Below are 16045 nucleotides of genomic sequence, written 5' to 3'. Positions count from 1 at the left end.
ACCCATGGGTACCCCCACAGGCCCGATTGGGAAGGCTTCGGGTACAGGGGGGGACGCTACAGGCTCCCATAATCTGATTCCAACTGCTGATTCAAGTTGGACGGCACGATTCGGAAAGGCTGTCCGAATCCAGCATAGTAATTGGTCAGAAACGCATCCCGTAGAGAAGTAGACGTATGAAGCTGCTCTGTACGGCTCAGTCATTCTGAATGCTGTCGGGTTCAGATTAGGATATTCCTAATGCGTAACTAGCATCATAATCGGTCAGTCAGAAACTTTTCGATTCGGGCTTGAGTCTGATCTCGCTAGGAAGGCCTCCACATGGGTTCCGGAACGAGCAAATCCGATCGAATCATTCCGAACAACCAAGTATCATGCGACCGGAAGATCTCGTCCGCATTGACCGAATCGTTTTCCAACTCGATCCTGTCAGTCCGACTCATTCGCAGCTGAACTGTGCCGCTCAATGGAGCTGGCTTCGGAACGAGTTAGGACGATGCACGATTCAGACAGCTGTATCGACTCGGTTTTGCCCGAGACGAAAAGGCTGTAGGAATCGGACTTCGGGGGAGGCTGTAGCAGGACCCCCTTCACCCGGGGCCCTCTGAATCAGTCCCGTGGGGGTACCCATGGGTCCCCCCTTTCCATGCATGCACAGTGTGGCCGGCACCCCCACAGGGTGCAGGCTTTTCCCCACCCACCCCTTTTTGCTATGGGAGCCTGTGTACACGTTCAGTATACAGGCTCCCATAGAGTTCAATGGCAGTACGAGCGAACCAGTCTGTCACTATACGGATGCATCGGAATCGGTCGTTCGGACTCCCGGAGTGTGATTTGCTAGGAAAGCCCTCTGGCTCGGGCCCTCGGTCGGAAAGATATGTGCCCGATCTGATTCGGACAGAGGAAATGCTATTAGGAGGCCTTCCAAGCCACATCGTAATCGGCCCCTAAGTGCAAAAATGGAAAAAGGTGGAAGGCCTTTGTTATCTGTGGACTTAGGATCTGAATCAACATCACCCTATCCGTCAGCCCTACCCAAATTCAGGTTTGAAGACAAAACATTTCACAGAATATTACATCACAATGCATTAACCTCCACAAAACAGATAGCTCTCCTATGACTCATTGACTTTATGCTGATCCAGGACCCTGCATGGCTGTCCTCTGTCTTTGGCTAGGGTTGCGCTATAGAAATACCACATTTATACATAATAGCTATATTTCCAATTGGTAATGTTGAAAGCAAAACATGGCCTCACACTAAAGTGTTTACACAAAATGTCAAGTTCATTGAAGCCTTACATGTGCTTTCATGAGCAGCGCTGATGAAACAAACAGCATGGACAAGAACTGCTACAAATAAGCCTTTCATCCTGCAATAGAAAAACAACATCATTGTAAAATACATTTTAATTTTATAAGGTACATTATCAAGAGAGATTCTTCTGGTTTAGCAGAGGCTGCTACAATATTTACATTTCTGCATCATTTGAATACATTTATATTCTTGGCAGCCTGTCAATAATAGTAATAATCCGGTGCAAATTGTGAAACACAAATATTTGTTATCTGTGAAACATTTTAAAGTTTTACAGATGTACTGACCATGTTTTATTATTTGCATGACTGGGCAGTATCACAGTGTGTCAACGAGTGATCCTGGAGACAGTATCTGTGTGCAGAGTCTGGTGTGAGCGACAGGCTGTTCGAGTGTGCGATTGATTGCGAGCCTGCGAGCCAGTAGTTTATGTCAGTTCCGTCTGAGAGCCCTAGAAGAGCTGTTGGGCTTTAGCCTGCACTCTCTATAAGTCCTGCGATTTACACTGTTCGACTGGTTAGGCCAGCTGAATGTTATAACCAGAGCATTTCAACCTCTACAGCAACATAATTTAAAACTCTGCATTATTGGCAACCAATGTTCTCCTTTAGTGGCAAAAGCATGTCTACTGGACTAATGAAATCTGGAAGGCACCAGAAATAATAAAAACTGGCTATATTCTACACACTCTATGGCTTGCCATAAGAGCACACATCGCTAAGGGCCAGATGTACAACATTTAGGGATTGTGAATTCCTAATTGCAATTGTTATTGAATTAGGAAATCGCAATTCCAAATGTACAAAATAAGTATATATAAAATAGTGATTCCTAGTGTGATCGCAACCCGACCTACCTCATGAATATTAATGAGGTAGGTCACTATTTGCGACCAACTAGGAACCGCAGCCATCACAGGGATAAAGGCCTGATGAGGCACAGACCACCAGAAAGTAGAAGCAAGGGTAAATATGCATTTTCTTATTTATCAGGTGTCTTAGTACACAGTTAAAATGTGTGAACGTGCTAGAAATAAACAATGTCAATTGGCCTTTTGTAGTAGGTAACAGTATTTTTTCTATAAGTAATTGCTGTCATGTCACTTTAATTCACTACCAGACACTCCCTGTTCTTTTATCTCACTCTTGCAGGTTTTTGGTTTCTCTCTTAGTGAGAATCTTTCCCTCTGAAACTTCCTGCACTTTATTGTGTGAAAGGGAGATAGCAGGAATGCGCCATATCATATACAATATTGAACTTCTGCTCTCTTTGATACCTTCCTGCAAAAATACAATTCCTCAAGGCATTTTAGAGAGAGGTATCCCACAGTCTATCTGAGGTATTGGCAGTTCCTCAATCCAGAGAGAAAATGCTCCTCCACTTTTCCTACCATAATCTGCATTCCATTAGAATCCGACCTCTTGCATGAGAACAATAACTATTTCACCTGGAACAATTCAAACTTCCCAGAAGGGTCAGCAGTGTTTCATTACTTAGACATGAGGTGATTACAGTGGGATTGTCCACCTCTAGGATTAGAAGAGCCTTTGAGAATTTAAACACTGCACCGATCTTCATTGGCCAGGTACAGCTTCCTCCGACCAGTACTTTGTTCAGCTTTTGACTCTGCAACCAAGCTGTGCACCACTGCAGATGAGATGACTAGGGAGATGTAGGAGGGGAATCGTTGATGGTGACCTATCTACACACCCCAGACTGGGACTAAGGGGGTGATTAGGAAGGCGGGGGGACTTTAGTCCGCCCGCCAGCCTAGCGGTAATGGGATCGCCTGCCTGCCATGCGGTGGTCTCGCCATCCCAATTATGATGCGACCGCCCCCTTGGCAGTCGCAAATGGGATTTTAACATTGCCGCGGGTGCTGCTGGCTGCAGCACTCCTGCGATGTTAAAATGCCATGTTGTGCATTGCCATGCAGAACGTGGTATGCACCGCGGGGTGCCTGCCACCTTGTGCATGGCAATGCCGAGTGCAGCCCCCTTTCAAACGAGTAGGTTCCCATCTGCTTACATACCTCGGCAACAAATATTATTATAATGTTTTAAAGCAAGTGTGGAGTTCTAAACAAATTGGTTAGCGATATGTACTAAACAAAGTTTGGAGCAACACCTTTTATTGACATGATTTATTTAAGTTTACCATGTACTACATATGAAATATCATAAAATACCAAGGTTTATGCAATTACTTATTCATCTGGTTCAAGGTAGGGTCCTTTATCTTTAGGAGATTTCTCCCATTCCAAAAATGCACTTACTCCCTTAAGTATCAATCAATCAATTATTCATTTATAAATATATAATCAAATAGGTTACAATCTGGCAAATACAAGCATAAATATTAAAGCATAATACTATTACGTTGTCGCACAGCTGACATTAAAAAGACCACAAAGCCAAAACGGACATCTTAATCTAACAACATTTGTAGAAAACACAGTGCAATTCTGCAGGATTAACACATTTTGTTAAAAACGGATAAAATTAGCAGAAAACCATAAAATAAAGTCAAGTCTGATTAGCATATTGAACGCATAGGCAAAAACACGCAAAAACAGTACTATATTGACCTAATAAAACAGACAATAAATAATGGAAAGAGCCTGAATTTCAACAAGAGCCCTCTCTTCCATCTTCCAAAATCCATGACCAGATATGTTTCGATTTGCAAGGTTATCTGGATTGAGACATAAATCTGTATTGAAGGTCTTTTAATTTCTTTTTTTTAAATATTTTTTATTCAAATTTTATTTTTCGGAGAACAGCACAAACTCATATACCATATTTAAACAGGGAGGTTACATTTAAGCAATCCATAAAAAAAAGAAGAAAAAATATCATGAAGGAGATAAGCATTCAAAACCTCTTACATAGATAACAATCAAATTAATAATAAACCAAAAGGTCTTTTAATTTCTATATTTTCTCTTAAGTGTAGACTATCAGGGTCTTTCTAAGATCACGTTTCAAACTGTCACTGATAATATCTCGATTTAAGCGCACGGATTGTAGCAATAAGCGTAATGGTATCTTCAATATATGTAAGCCCCAGCTCCTCCTCAGAGAAATAACGGGGGCATTGGGTTGGGGTGATTCTCCTCAACCTGCAAAAACACAGTATTTTTGTAACCCCAAATCCTTGCACCATACGTAAGGATCAGAACACATTGCATATTACGAATCTCCAATTATAACATAATAGGTCTACTTCAGAAGAAATGTTAAATACTGCACCTACTGACTGTGAGATTTTTTGGTACCTACCCGACAAACAGGAAGACCGTGAATTGGCACTATCAAACATAACCCCAAGATAGCAAAATAGTTTCACTTTCACTAATATACTTCCTTTAACTTAGATGGTATGAGATCTAGTACTGTTGGGGCGACATGTCATTACAAGAAATCTGGCAAAATGTATCTCTAAAGCAAAAGATCATCCAGAAAATGTACCATTAGGCGTGCAGGCTAAGAGTAATTTCTTGTCCGTGTAAAGGAGGGCTCGAATCGGCTTCATACTCACTACTGGAACATCCTGTCTAGAACTTATCAAATAGGAGTCCACATTAATAATATACAATATAAATAAATAGGGGCCAAAATACAACCATATCCCCTGCTTGAAATTAAAAGATAGTGTGCACCACAATTCCCAAATTTGACCTTAGCCGAATGATCAGCATCAAGTGTGGATAAACAATTGACTAAGGCTTCCTTCATTCTGATTTTTCTTAGCAGCTCCCATAGTTTTGATCTATTAATGAAATTGAAAGCACTGGATAAAACCATGAAAGCTAGGTACTATGGGCAGCTCGTAGCAATGGTATAATTGATAATAATTGGATGTAAATTAAGGCAGTGTTCCATTGTACCTAGACCCTCACAGAATCTATACTGTGCATCACAAATTATATCTTTACATTGCGTGACGCAAATATATAATCAATGACAGTATTACAGCCACATCCACAAATGTTAGAACAACAGGGCAATTCTCAGACTCAAGAGTATTTACCAGGTGCCTATTGATAATATATTTTGAGAGTTTCTGCCACTGAGAATTAGACGATATCCCAAACTAGAATTATCAAACAAAAAAGTTCTAGTTGAAATCTCTGCGTAACAACAAGGTTATTGCAGAAAAATGTAGGTTGCCTGACATGCTGGTCATCAGTCAAGGTAAAAAGGTACAAATAATAACTCATTCTGTCTGGTTAAGAACAGCCTTATCAAAATGTATTAAATGAAAACAAACATCACAATACCTTTATTTTGAAGGAAAAAACTGCAGAATTCAACAATAATCAACATCAATTTTAAAAATGTGTTAGGTTAACATTTAATCTGAACCAGGTCAATGGACCTTCCCTTAGCTCTGCCTGAATTAGAAGGCATAGCACATTTTGAATAGCAAACATAACCATCTCAAAATAACTCTGACGCAACCCAGGTCTCCTAAAATGCTAAATAATTGAATTAGTGTATAAATCCCAGCCAAACATCACAATTTTGCCTGCAATATTCAAACTTAACATAAAAAAACTACCCAGGAAAATATTCAATAGAGGAAAGGTGAGCTTATCTGCTGGCATTGCATGAAAGATGTTAGACACAGCTGTGGAATCTCCAGCCTGTAAAGATGGAGATCTAAGAGACATGGCGCATCAATCTAACTTCTTAAGATTGATCAAGGTCTGAAATCTGTTGTGCAGCGAGAGGTTGTGGCCCCATGATGGGGCAAATGGCGCTTGACCTAGTGTTGAGTGGGAATCACTAATCAACACAGTTGGGTGCAAAAGAAACCCAACAACAGCTCCTTGATTGAGGTATGACCACTAGCCCCACTCCCTCGTTGAAACAACAGGTTCCTAGCATATATCTCCTTCTTGAAATTATTCACGAAGTAATCACCAGATAAAGACTTGCATGAGGAGCCAATCCATGCAACTCTTCTAAGAAATAGAACTTGATCGGAATTTACAAAAATTACATTTAAAATGGGTTGATAGCCAGTGAACTACTTTATTTTTAAGTTGATAAACATTCCCTGATATATCAGTGCACAAAATAGGTACATTTGCTAGTATAACCACGTAAGGACAAGCTGGAGGTAGGAAACTGAGGTTCATACTGGTGCAAGCCCGATACAGCCACATGAGCAGGGCACGAGTTACAACTGGGTTGCCAGGGTTGTGGACAAGGATAATGTTGAGTTGCTTGCTTAAAGGAAGTCACAGGAACGATGTGAGGAACAGAAGATTTATTGAGAAACACAACCAATCGAGTGCCGTCAGCCTAACAATCTAAGAACGCTCATGGCAGCATACTCCAGAACAGGTAGGGCAGCACCAAGAACCTGATTACACAGTTAAGTTACATTACAACACATCCTCCTCCTTAACAATATTATTAAAATAAACCTACATTGGAGCTACAGAAAAGCAAATACATTAAAAAACAACTACAAAGAAAATGTGAGTCAAACAGTGACATAATCTTGCAAATAAGAAGGTGGCTTGCGTGTTCTGACACTGCACCTTAATTGAGAACCTTCTACAACATCCTCAACCCCATGTCCCGCTGCACTCAACCCTGACAGAGAACCTCTCTCCCTTCCCTCTTATTCCAAATCAGATGACTTATCGGGAATGAACATCATACCAGAGCACTCCTCATCACCACGAGGTTGTTCAACAACAGAACCACCCCTCTGATATAGAGCTACCCTGCGCAAATTCCACTTTTGCCCTCCTTCAACCACAACAAAATGTTTCCCTACACCAATCACTTTACAAGGACTAGAGAATTTGCTTAGTCCCGCTTTGACTCTACCAAACTTCAATTTGACCCAATCTCCCACTTTAAATTTCGAATCAACAAACTCCTCAGGACGTTCACCACCCGATACAATCCATTCCCTGAGCCAACCTGGAACCAATCGAGACCCTGGTACACGTCCTCTCATGCTTTGGAACGGAGAAACTTGAGTTATACTGTGTGTGGTGACCCGATATGCCCAAAGCATCTCTTCCACAAGACGTCTAGGAGATTGCCCATTTGCCAAAGCAAGCTGAATGGTTCCTTTTACTAACCTGTTCGCCCGCTCAACCATTCCATTCCCCATGGGATTGTATAAGGAAGTGCACACTTGTTTAACACCACTCTTTTCCAAAAAACAACGCATTTCTCCAGAAGTTAATTGCGTACCATTGTCCGTTAACAACATGTGGGGTACACCTTCATCCACAAACAATTTTTCCAAAACATCGATTGTCGACTGAGTAGTGATATCCTTCAAGAATTTCACTACAAGCCATCTTGAATGAACATCAATTATTACCACAGCAAAACGCATGTCCAATGATAGTTCAGACATAGGACCAACAAAGTCCAAGCAAATGGTATGCCATGCCTTCCCTGGGTCAGTAATGTGTCCCATGACTCTCTGGTTTCCAACTTTAAGCCTTTTTCACTCTCCTTGCAGAGTGTACAACTCTCTACCCATCTACGAATTTGATCGTCCATTCCTGGCCACCAATATTCTTGTTTTACCCTTCTAATAGTCATCCCTTGACCGAGATGACCTTCATAAGCTAGTTTAAAGATGTGCAAACGCAGTCCCTCAGGAGGCACAAACCTGTCACCTCTCATCACTACATTAGGACCACTTATCGAAAGTTCATCTAGAAGTTTCCAATAAGGTCTAACACCCACCGAAACCATATTCTCACGCGGAGCACCTTTCCTGATTAAAACCAAAACCTCTAACAGCGTCCTGTCATTCTCCATTTCATGCGCCCACTGAGCTTTGGAAAATGTTCAGAGACTGCACTCCGCTACCTCACATACAACAGCTACCGCTTCCTCAGACTCTGATTTCTTCACCAAATCTTCCCACTCTAAGGACATTCTAGATAAACAATCCGCTTGCAAATTCCTCCATCCCTGTATTAGTTCAATTTCGTACGAGTACTCTAGCAACCTTGCAGCAAACCTCGCTAAGCGAGCAGATCTTTTACCAGCTCCTCCCGCTGATAAATTTTCATCAGAGGCTTATGATCCGTTCTGAGGACAAATCTTGTACCCCAAAGATACACCCTAAAATGCTCAACCCCCCATGCTGCTGCGAGTGCCTCCCGCTCAATTACAGAATAATTCCTTTCCGCCTGAGTTAAAGTTCTAGATGCAAATGCTATAGTTCTCTCACCCACACCTTGGTTTTGAGAAAATACCACACCAATCTCAGTGAGACTTGCATCTACTGTAAGAAAGGATTTACTCTTAGGCATAAAGGAAGCCAAAATTCCTGCATTACAAATACCTTGCTTAATGTTTGAGAAAGCTTCCTGCTGTTCAACATTCCAGATACATTTTGCACCTTTACGGAGAAGACACCTTAAAGGCTCAGAAACATCAGCAAAACCCCGGACAAACTTGGAATAGTACTCGACAAGGCCCAGAAATGATCTAAGTTGGTCCTTGTCTTTGGGAGGAGGCGCGTCTTTTATTGCCTCCAGCAAGTCACGTTTAGGGGCTAATCCACTGCTCGATATAGTATACCCAAGATACTCAACCTGTTCCGTCAAAAACATGCACTTGTCCTTGTTGACTGTTAAGCCTGCATCTTCAAGTTTCCAAAAGAACTTGTCTCAGAAGAGCATTATGTCCTCCTACAGTCTTTCCCGAAACCAAGATGTCATCCTGGAAATATACTACTGTCATCAAACCCTTCAACATATTGGACATCATCCTCTGAAAAACACTCGCAGCCGAGGCTAAGCCAAACGGCATGCGAGTGAATTGAAACGTTCCCTCTGTGGTGATAAACGCTGTGAGTGGCATGGAGTCTGGATGTAACCTAATCTGTTGATATGCACTTCTCAAATCTATTTTTGAAAAATACTTCCCTCCTCCAACAGATTGTAACAATTCATTGATGTTAGGTAGAGGGAAAGTATCCATCACTATATCTTTATTGAGTGACCTTAAGTCAATACAGAATCTGAGACGGCCATCGGATTTAAGTGTCAAAACCACAGGTGAAATCCATAAGGATGCCTCAACGGGTTCAATAACTCCTGATTTTAATAGATCTCGCAGAAGATCTTTCAACCCCTGTCTCACAGATAAGGGTACCTTTCTCAATTTGTGTTGCACTGGACCAGCATTTGGTTTGAGAATGATTTTATGAAGATACCCCTTTACGCAGCCCAATCTGTCTTCAAAAATGTATGTGCACCTTGCAAAATGTGATCAACTTGCACGTCATCATCAACCACCATTATTTGATTTGGAGACCTTGGATTGATAATAATGTGCAAGTCATACTGATGCATCCAACCAATGATTGGCGGACCTTCTTTGGCTACATATGCTTTACCCTGAGTACTCCTTGAACCAAATTTGATGAAACCAGACATGTACCCCAAGATGTCAATAGATTCCCCCTGATAACTTACTGGATTGATGTCCTTATCCAGCAGGGTGACACCCTGCCACAGCACGAGGAAAAGGGATTCAGGAATAATAGTGAACATGGAGCCTGAATCCACCATAAGGGTAACATTTTCTCCACACACATTAAACTCTGCAGTTGGTCTAGTTGCTCTACGTATGTCTTGAATTGATTCTTCACCCAAACAATCGGTTTTCTCTCCCAAAACTAACACGCCCTTAATAGTTTGTTGAACAACTGCACCTGGTTGAACTACATTTACCTTGTACTTAGACTTGTCTAAGATGTCTGACGATTTACACATGCGTGCATAATGTCCTTTGCGGCCACACTTTTTACACACCTGGTCCAGAGCAAAACATTTCTTATAATCTGCTAAATGATATTGACTACCACACCTTAAACATTCTCTATTCTTCGTTCTGGATATAGAAGTAGAGGCATGAACATTCTTCGCACTATTTTTTGAAACTGCCCCAACATCTACATCAACATTTTTAATGTTGTCAACATTAGCAATATCATTGTTAGATCTGTCTCTTGCCTAACTCTTTTTTACATTTCTGTGATTCTTCAATCACCTTCGCTAAATCTATCGCTTCATTTAATGAAGGATCTTTGGCAGCCCACAATCTCTCATGAATTTTTCTATCACGACATTGTACGATGAGCTGGTCGCGGATCATTTCTTCAGCCATTGTGCCAAAACGACATTTTACCGACAATTCACGTAATCTGGCCACAAAGTCATCAATACTCTCACCTTCTAACTGAGGTTGCGTGTAAAATTTATACCTCATCATAACTAAATTTATTCCCTTGGCATACCTCGTCTCAAGACGTTTGATCGCTTCTTTGTATTCATCATCCATGGGTTGACCATTTGCGCCCATAGCCACAGGAAGATATTTGAAGACACGTTGACCCTCACTCCCCAAAGCATTGAGTAGCAAAGCCTTCTTTCTTTGAGAGGAAAAGTTAACACCATCAAGGGCTATGATGTAGTTCTCTAACATCCCCACCCAATCCTCCCATATGATACTAGGTGAGCCTGGGGATGGCAAAAATGGAGGTGGCATAATAACATTGGAATGCGATTTAGCCATAACTGTAGTAGACCAAGGAAGCGATTGTTGAATCGAATTGCACAATAATAAATAAACCAAATTTGTAACTGCACGCAGGAATGTCTACACTCCCTGTAAATTTCCTCTAGTCAAATGTGATAAGTCAGGGTGTGCACATCACGTAAAAAGTACTTGAGCTCTTGTAAAATTAAATGACGAGGAGAAGTACACTGTCGCAGTTCATGACTCACCATGCGATTAAAGGATCACCGCTATAAATTTAAGTATTCACGAAGGCACCTGGTAAACTTGTTAACTTCTTGAGGTAGCGCGATTAAGTCGATCAGCTGCGGAAGATTAAAGATGGCGGCACGTAGCTGTCATCATACGTTGCGCACAGCGTTACTCACGCACAAATCCCTTTGCGCGTTCTCCGTACGCTGTGCGTTTCACCAAAGCTGACGTAAGCAAGCCGTTGACCGTTGAGTGTGCGCTAGGGCTCAAGCGAACCGCGCGACACCAACCTCCCAGAGAAATGGCCAAATCTTTCAAGATGAAGTAAAGAAACAGTACCTTGTGCCACGAAAATACTCCCAAAAAAAAAATCGTTAAACTGCAGAGCAACAACGATGAGTCGGAGCAAGAAGACAGCGAAGTGGATCACCAGGTCGCGTTGAGGAACGTCGAGGACAACGAGGATATCGTCGCAAAAAATGTTGAGTTGCTTGCTTAAAGGAAGTCACAGGAACGATGTGAGGAACAGAAGATTTATTGAGAAACACAACCTGGCATCCGACCACCTCGACGATCCAGCAGCAACTGGCATCAATCGAGTGCCGTCAGCATAACAATCTAAGAACGCTCATGGCAGCATACTCCAGAACAGGTAGGGCAGCACCAAGAACCTGATTACACAGGTAAGTTAGATTACAACAGATAACTAAAATGCAATTTGACGGTGGCTTGCAGCCAATGCAGATGGCCGCACCTTAGAGGAGCTCCAGAACCCCCGGAGGCCGCGGAGAAAATCCGTACATTAAACCGTGCCCGCAGCCTGGCAATAACGGTTGGCAAAGCCGTCGCAACCCCAGCGGCGCCCGCAGAGTGAACGGAGAGTCGGCAAATCAGAGCGTTAGCTGTGGGGCCTGAGACCGCGTTACCAGCCGGGGTCTCGAGTGCAAGCCTGCCCAGCGGGAGAACCAGACGGCAGTGACGAGGCGCCGGTGCAGACGGGGGCCGGCTTGATCGCTACCTCCCCCCCTTCCAGATCAGAGCCGTTACACGACCGAACACGCAGGTACAGTGCCCCCCAACATCGGAGATCGCCTGCGGCTGGTCTCGTGCGTACTCGCTCACAACTGTGGTGCCGCTGGGGGCGGAAACGGGTGCGGTGGCCTGCCCGGCGCACCAGGGCCGATGCGACCTCGGACCTGCAGCGACAGTGCTGGCGCCCATCCCCCTAAAGTAATGCCAAACTGCTGAGAGCGCGAAGAGGGAGCCACGGACCCCATTCCCCTGAATCACTGAGATCGAGGGGGAGAACCGAGGGGGAAAACAACAGATCTGGACCGGCTGGGTCACCGACAATGACAGGAAGGTACAAATGAACCTATGCAGAGCCCCCTGTGCCTCTATCCTGAGTCCCCTGTGACCACGCTGGCAGTGGCCATCACACTAATAGGTGTAACATCGGAAGCCAGACCCTCAGTGCCTGCCCGAGGCAACACAAGCAGCACAGTACCTGACCCCCCCATCTTGGTGGTAGAGGCATCATGCAGCTGGTGGGAAACCCGACAGGCCGCGTGCAACCCAGAGAGGTGCAGGCAGGCGACGGTGACTACCACCTACTGTTACCTAGTGACCAACGTACGCTGCACCCGGTCCGGACACCATGGGGGGCCGTGGCCAAAGGGGGTCCAACAGAACAGATTGGATAAATACGCGTATTCCAAGACTAATCCCAATGAACCAGAAGGGTCTGCCAAGGACGACGTAACGAACAAGGGGCCTACGCCAGCTAAGGACATTACCTTACAAGACATTATGTCTACGCTCAATAAGGTCCACGCGTCACTGGAATCCCGCATTGACACAGTCACCACGGAACTATCACTCATACGTGCGGATTTCAGAAACCTCAGCTCGCAGGTGACGAAAGTGGAAAAGACGACAACTGACTTAAACGCAGACGCACGTGCACTTAAGAAACAAGTGAAGCAACTGGAGTCCGATAACAAACAAATGGCGGCAAAACTAGACGATTTCGAAGGTCGCTCCCGGCGCAACAACGTCCGCATAATAGGTGTGCCAGAGGGAACGGGAGGTCATGCGATGGACCTCTTTGTGGAGGACCTGATCAAAAATCACCTACAACCAAAAGGACTCTCCAACTACTTCTCAGTGGAGAGGGCTCACTGCATCCCTGGAGGCAAACCACGACCAGGTGCCCCCCCTCGACCTATTCTCGCACGCATCTTTAATTTCACAGACCGGGATCTCATCCTGCAGAAGGCAAGGGCAGCACCGCCAATCCGATACAAACACACAACAATCTCCTTCTTTCCGGAATACACTGCATCTGTCGCCAAGCAGCGGCGAAACTTCATTGCAGTGAAGCAAGAGCTCAAGAGCCGGGACCTCAAGTACTCCATAATGTTCCCCGCCAAATTGAGAGTGGAAGCAGACGGAAAAACATGGTTCTTCAACATGCCAGACGAAGCGCGGGAGTGGCTTAAGGGCTGGCGACAAGTTTCCTACCGTAATGGGCCTGGACACAACAAAAGTTACACTAACCATTTGCCGCCAGGGACCCAATCTCACGACTGACCGGACAGAGCGACAGATTGGCTGATCGGGCCACAGTGCAGCTGATTAAGCCCTGAACTTTAGAAACTCCCAGAGGCAGGCTCTGATACAAATCGGGCACGGCAGTCACGTTCAATCCCAATAAAAGCACCCAGAAAGCGACTACCCGGATGAGAGCGGACAATAACCACCATTACAACGGAGCATGAGCCACAATAAGCCAAGAAAGGTGAAACAAGGACACGCTATATCCCATTATGAACTCGCCATGCCAGGCATGTTGGGACACTACCCCCATGAGGTGGCCGAGAAAAACCGGGGGCAACGTGTGAACGCTCCTCTCCCCCTAAAGATGTATTGGGTAAAGGGATTTAGGCCCTCTGCTAAGTTGGGGTGGCTGGAAGTTTCTATACCATCTTGCAGGGAAGCAGGGAGGGGAGAGGGAGCCAGGGTAAATAGGGGAAGTTTTGGTTTATTCTATTTGATTGTATTGTTATGTTTCAAGGCACACTGCATGCTTCTATCAGCAACCCCACTGGACCTACACCGCTACTTAGACCGTGCAGCACACACCACCATTACTCCACATGGCCACTACTCCTGACGCACCCCAAAAGGACCGACTGCGCATGCAAACCTTGCCCATGAGTTCCTGAAACGTTAATGGTCTCCGGAATAAGCTGAAACGTGGATTAGTCCTCCAATACCTAAAGCGCAAGGCGCCAGCAATAACACTGCTACAAGAAACCCACCTGACAGGAGCGGCATGTAAAGCACTCGACAGATGGGGCTTCACATTAGCGGTACACTCAGAATTCACGACCGGCTCCCGCGGGGTGGGGATCCTTATTAAAAAGCAATACCCAATTATAATTAAAAAGACGTATACAGATGACCAGGGCCGATTCGTGGCACTGACTTGTCAGCGGGAGGGCCGATTACTAAATATAGTCTCAGTTTATCTCCCCCCAGCGCTTCATTCAGCGACATACCCAGCACTAGAAGTGTTTCTGCTACAGCTCCCACAGGGCAATTTAATCATAGGCGGAGAGCTCAACGCCACGCTTGACGATACCATGGATCGCACACCCCCCAGGCACCAACATAGGACACACTCGGCCCTCACGGATTTCATAGAAACAATGGGCCTCGCGGATGTTTGGAGGCCCGTTACCCACGGGCGCGACAATATACGTACCACTCAGGCGTCCACAACAGCCTCTCACGCATAGACCACATATTAGCGCCGGCAGGTGAAGCAAATAATTTCTTGGAGATCTCTCATCTACTAAGAGGTATCTCTGACCACTCCCCTCTCAGCATTATCTACACATGGCAGACCACAACCAGACTTAGGACGTACCCCATATATCCAGGATACTTGGAAGCCCAAAGATAGAGAAGGGATTATTAGACGCTACCACATACTACTTTAACGAAAATGCAACCTCAGTCCCATCACAATGTACACTGTGGGAGGCATACAAAACTGTATTCCGTGGGCAGGCGATTTCACTAATAACATAACACAAAAGAGACAAAACCCAGAAAGTGGAAACACTTGATCGAGAAATAGACGAGCTAGAAAAGAATCAGGGGCAGGATCCTTCTGACGATGTAGCACATGAGATGCTCCTCAAAAAACAGATATATAAAGACCACTTATGGCAAGAAACCCAATCACGGCTCTCGACGACGCAACACACCATATATGAAATGGGCGACAAAGCGGGCAAACTGCTTGGCCTGGCTCGATAAACGCGAGAAAGCGGACAGATGGGTGGCGGAACTCCGGTTACCTACGGGAGACACCACACAGGACCCACAAGAAATAGTAGATCTCTTAGCACACCATTATGAACAAGTATACACCTCAGCACATGCGCGAACGCAGGAGGAGCTGGCAGACTTCCCCTGTGACATCCGACTCCCTAAAATTACGGAGGAGGAGTCTCGGCTTCTGGAAGCAAAACTTTCCACAGACGAACTAACCTTGGCAATTAATAGAATTCAGTCTGGGAAGGCCCTCGGCCCTAACGGGATCCCCATAGAATGGTTTAAACGTAACGCAACAACACTCGCGCCCTATCTTCTAACAATGTTTGAGGCTAGTCTAGAGGTGGGAGAATTACCGCGGGACCAGCGAATGGCGACAATAGTGGCCATCCGCAAACCCGGGAAACCACAGATGGATTGCACCTCTTACAGGCCTATATCACTAATAAATGCGGAAGCTAAAATCTTGGCCAAAACTCTGTCCAACCGTATCTAGCCGAGTTAATACACCCAGACCAATCAGGCTTCATGCCAGGGATAAAATACGGCCCTAAACCTAAGGCACCTCCACGGTGTCATGGGACGCAGACATACGATACAAGAAGAC

General features: G+C 44.7%; 1 protein-coding gene across 1 annotated transcript in view; it reads right to left on the bottom strand.

Moving 5' to 3' along the window:
- The window catches only part of LOC146822060 (fucolectin-like), a 74747-nt gene extending 73375 nt beyond the window's left edge, over positions 1–1372 (bottom strand). Inside the window, exon 1 of the mRNA XM_085609422.1 lies at positions 1303–1372. Within this exon, the coding sequence (XP_085465548.1) occupies positions 1303–1372 (70 nt within the window). The remainder of the gene's footprint in view (positions 1–1302) is intronic.
- Positions 1373–16045: the final 14673 nt, after the last annotated feature.

The sequence above is a fragment of the Triturus cristatus genome, chromosome 6 (genome assembly GCF_964204655.1).
Source record: "Triturus cristatus chromosome 6, aTriCri1.1, whole genome shotgun sequence".
NCBI classification, from domain to species: Eukaryota; Metazoa; Chordata; class Amphibia; order Caudata; family Salamandridae; genus Triturus; species Triturus cristatus.
The sequence above is the reverse complement of the archived record's forward strand: the minus strand, read 5'-3'. Positions and strand labels throughout refer to the sequence as shown.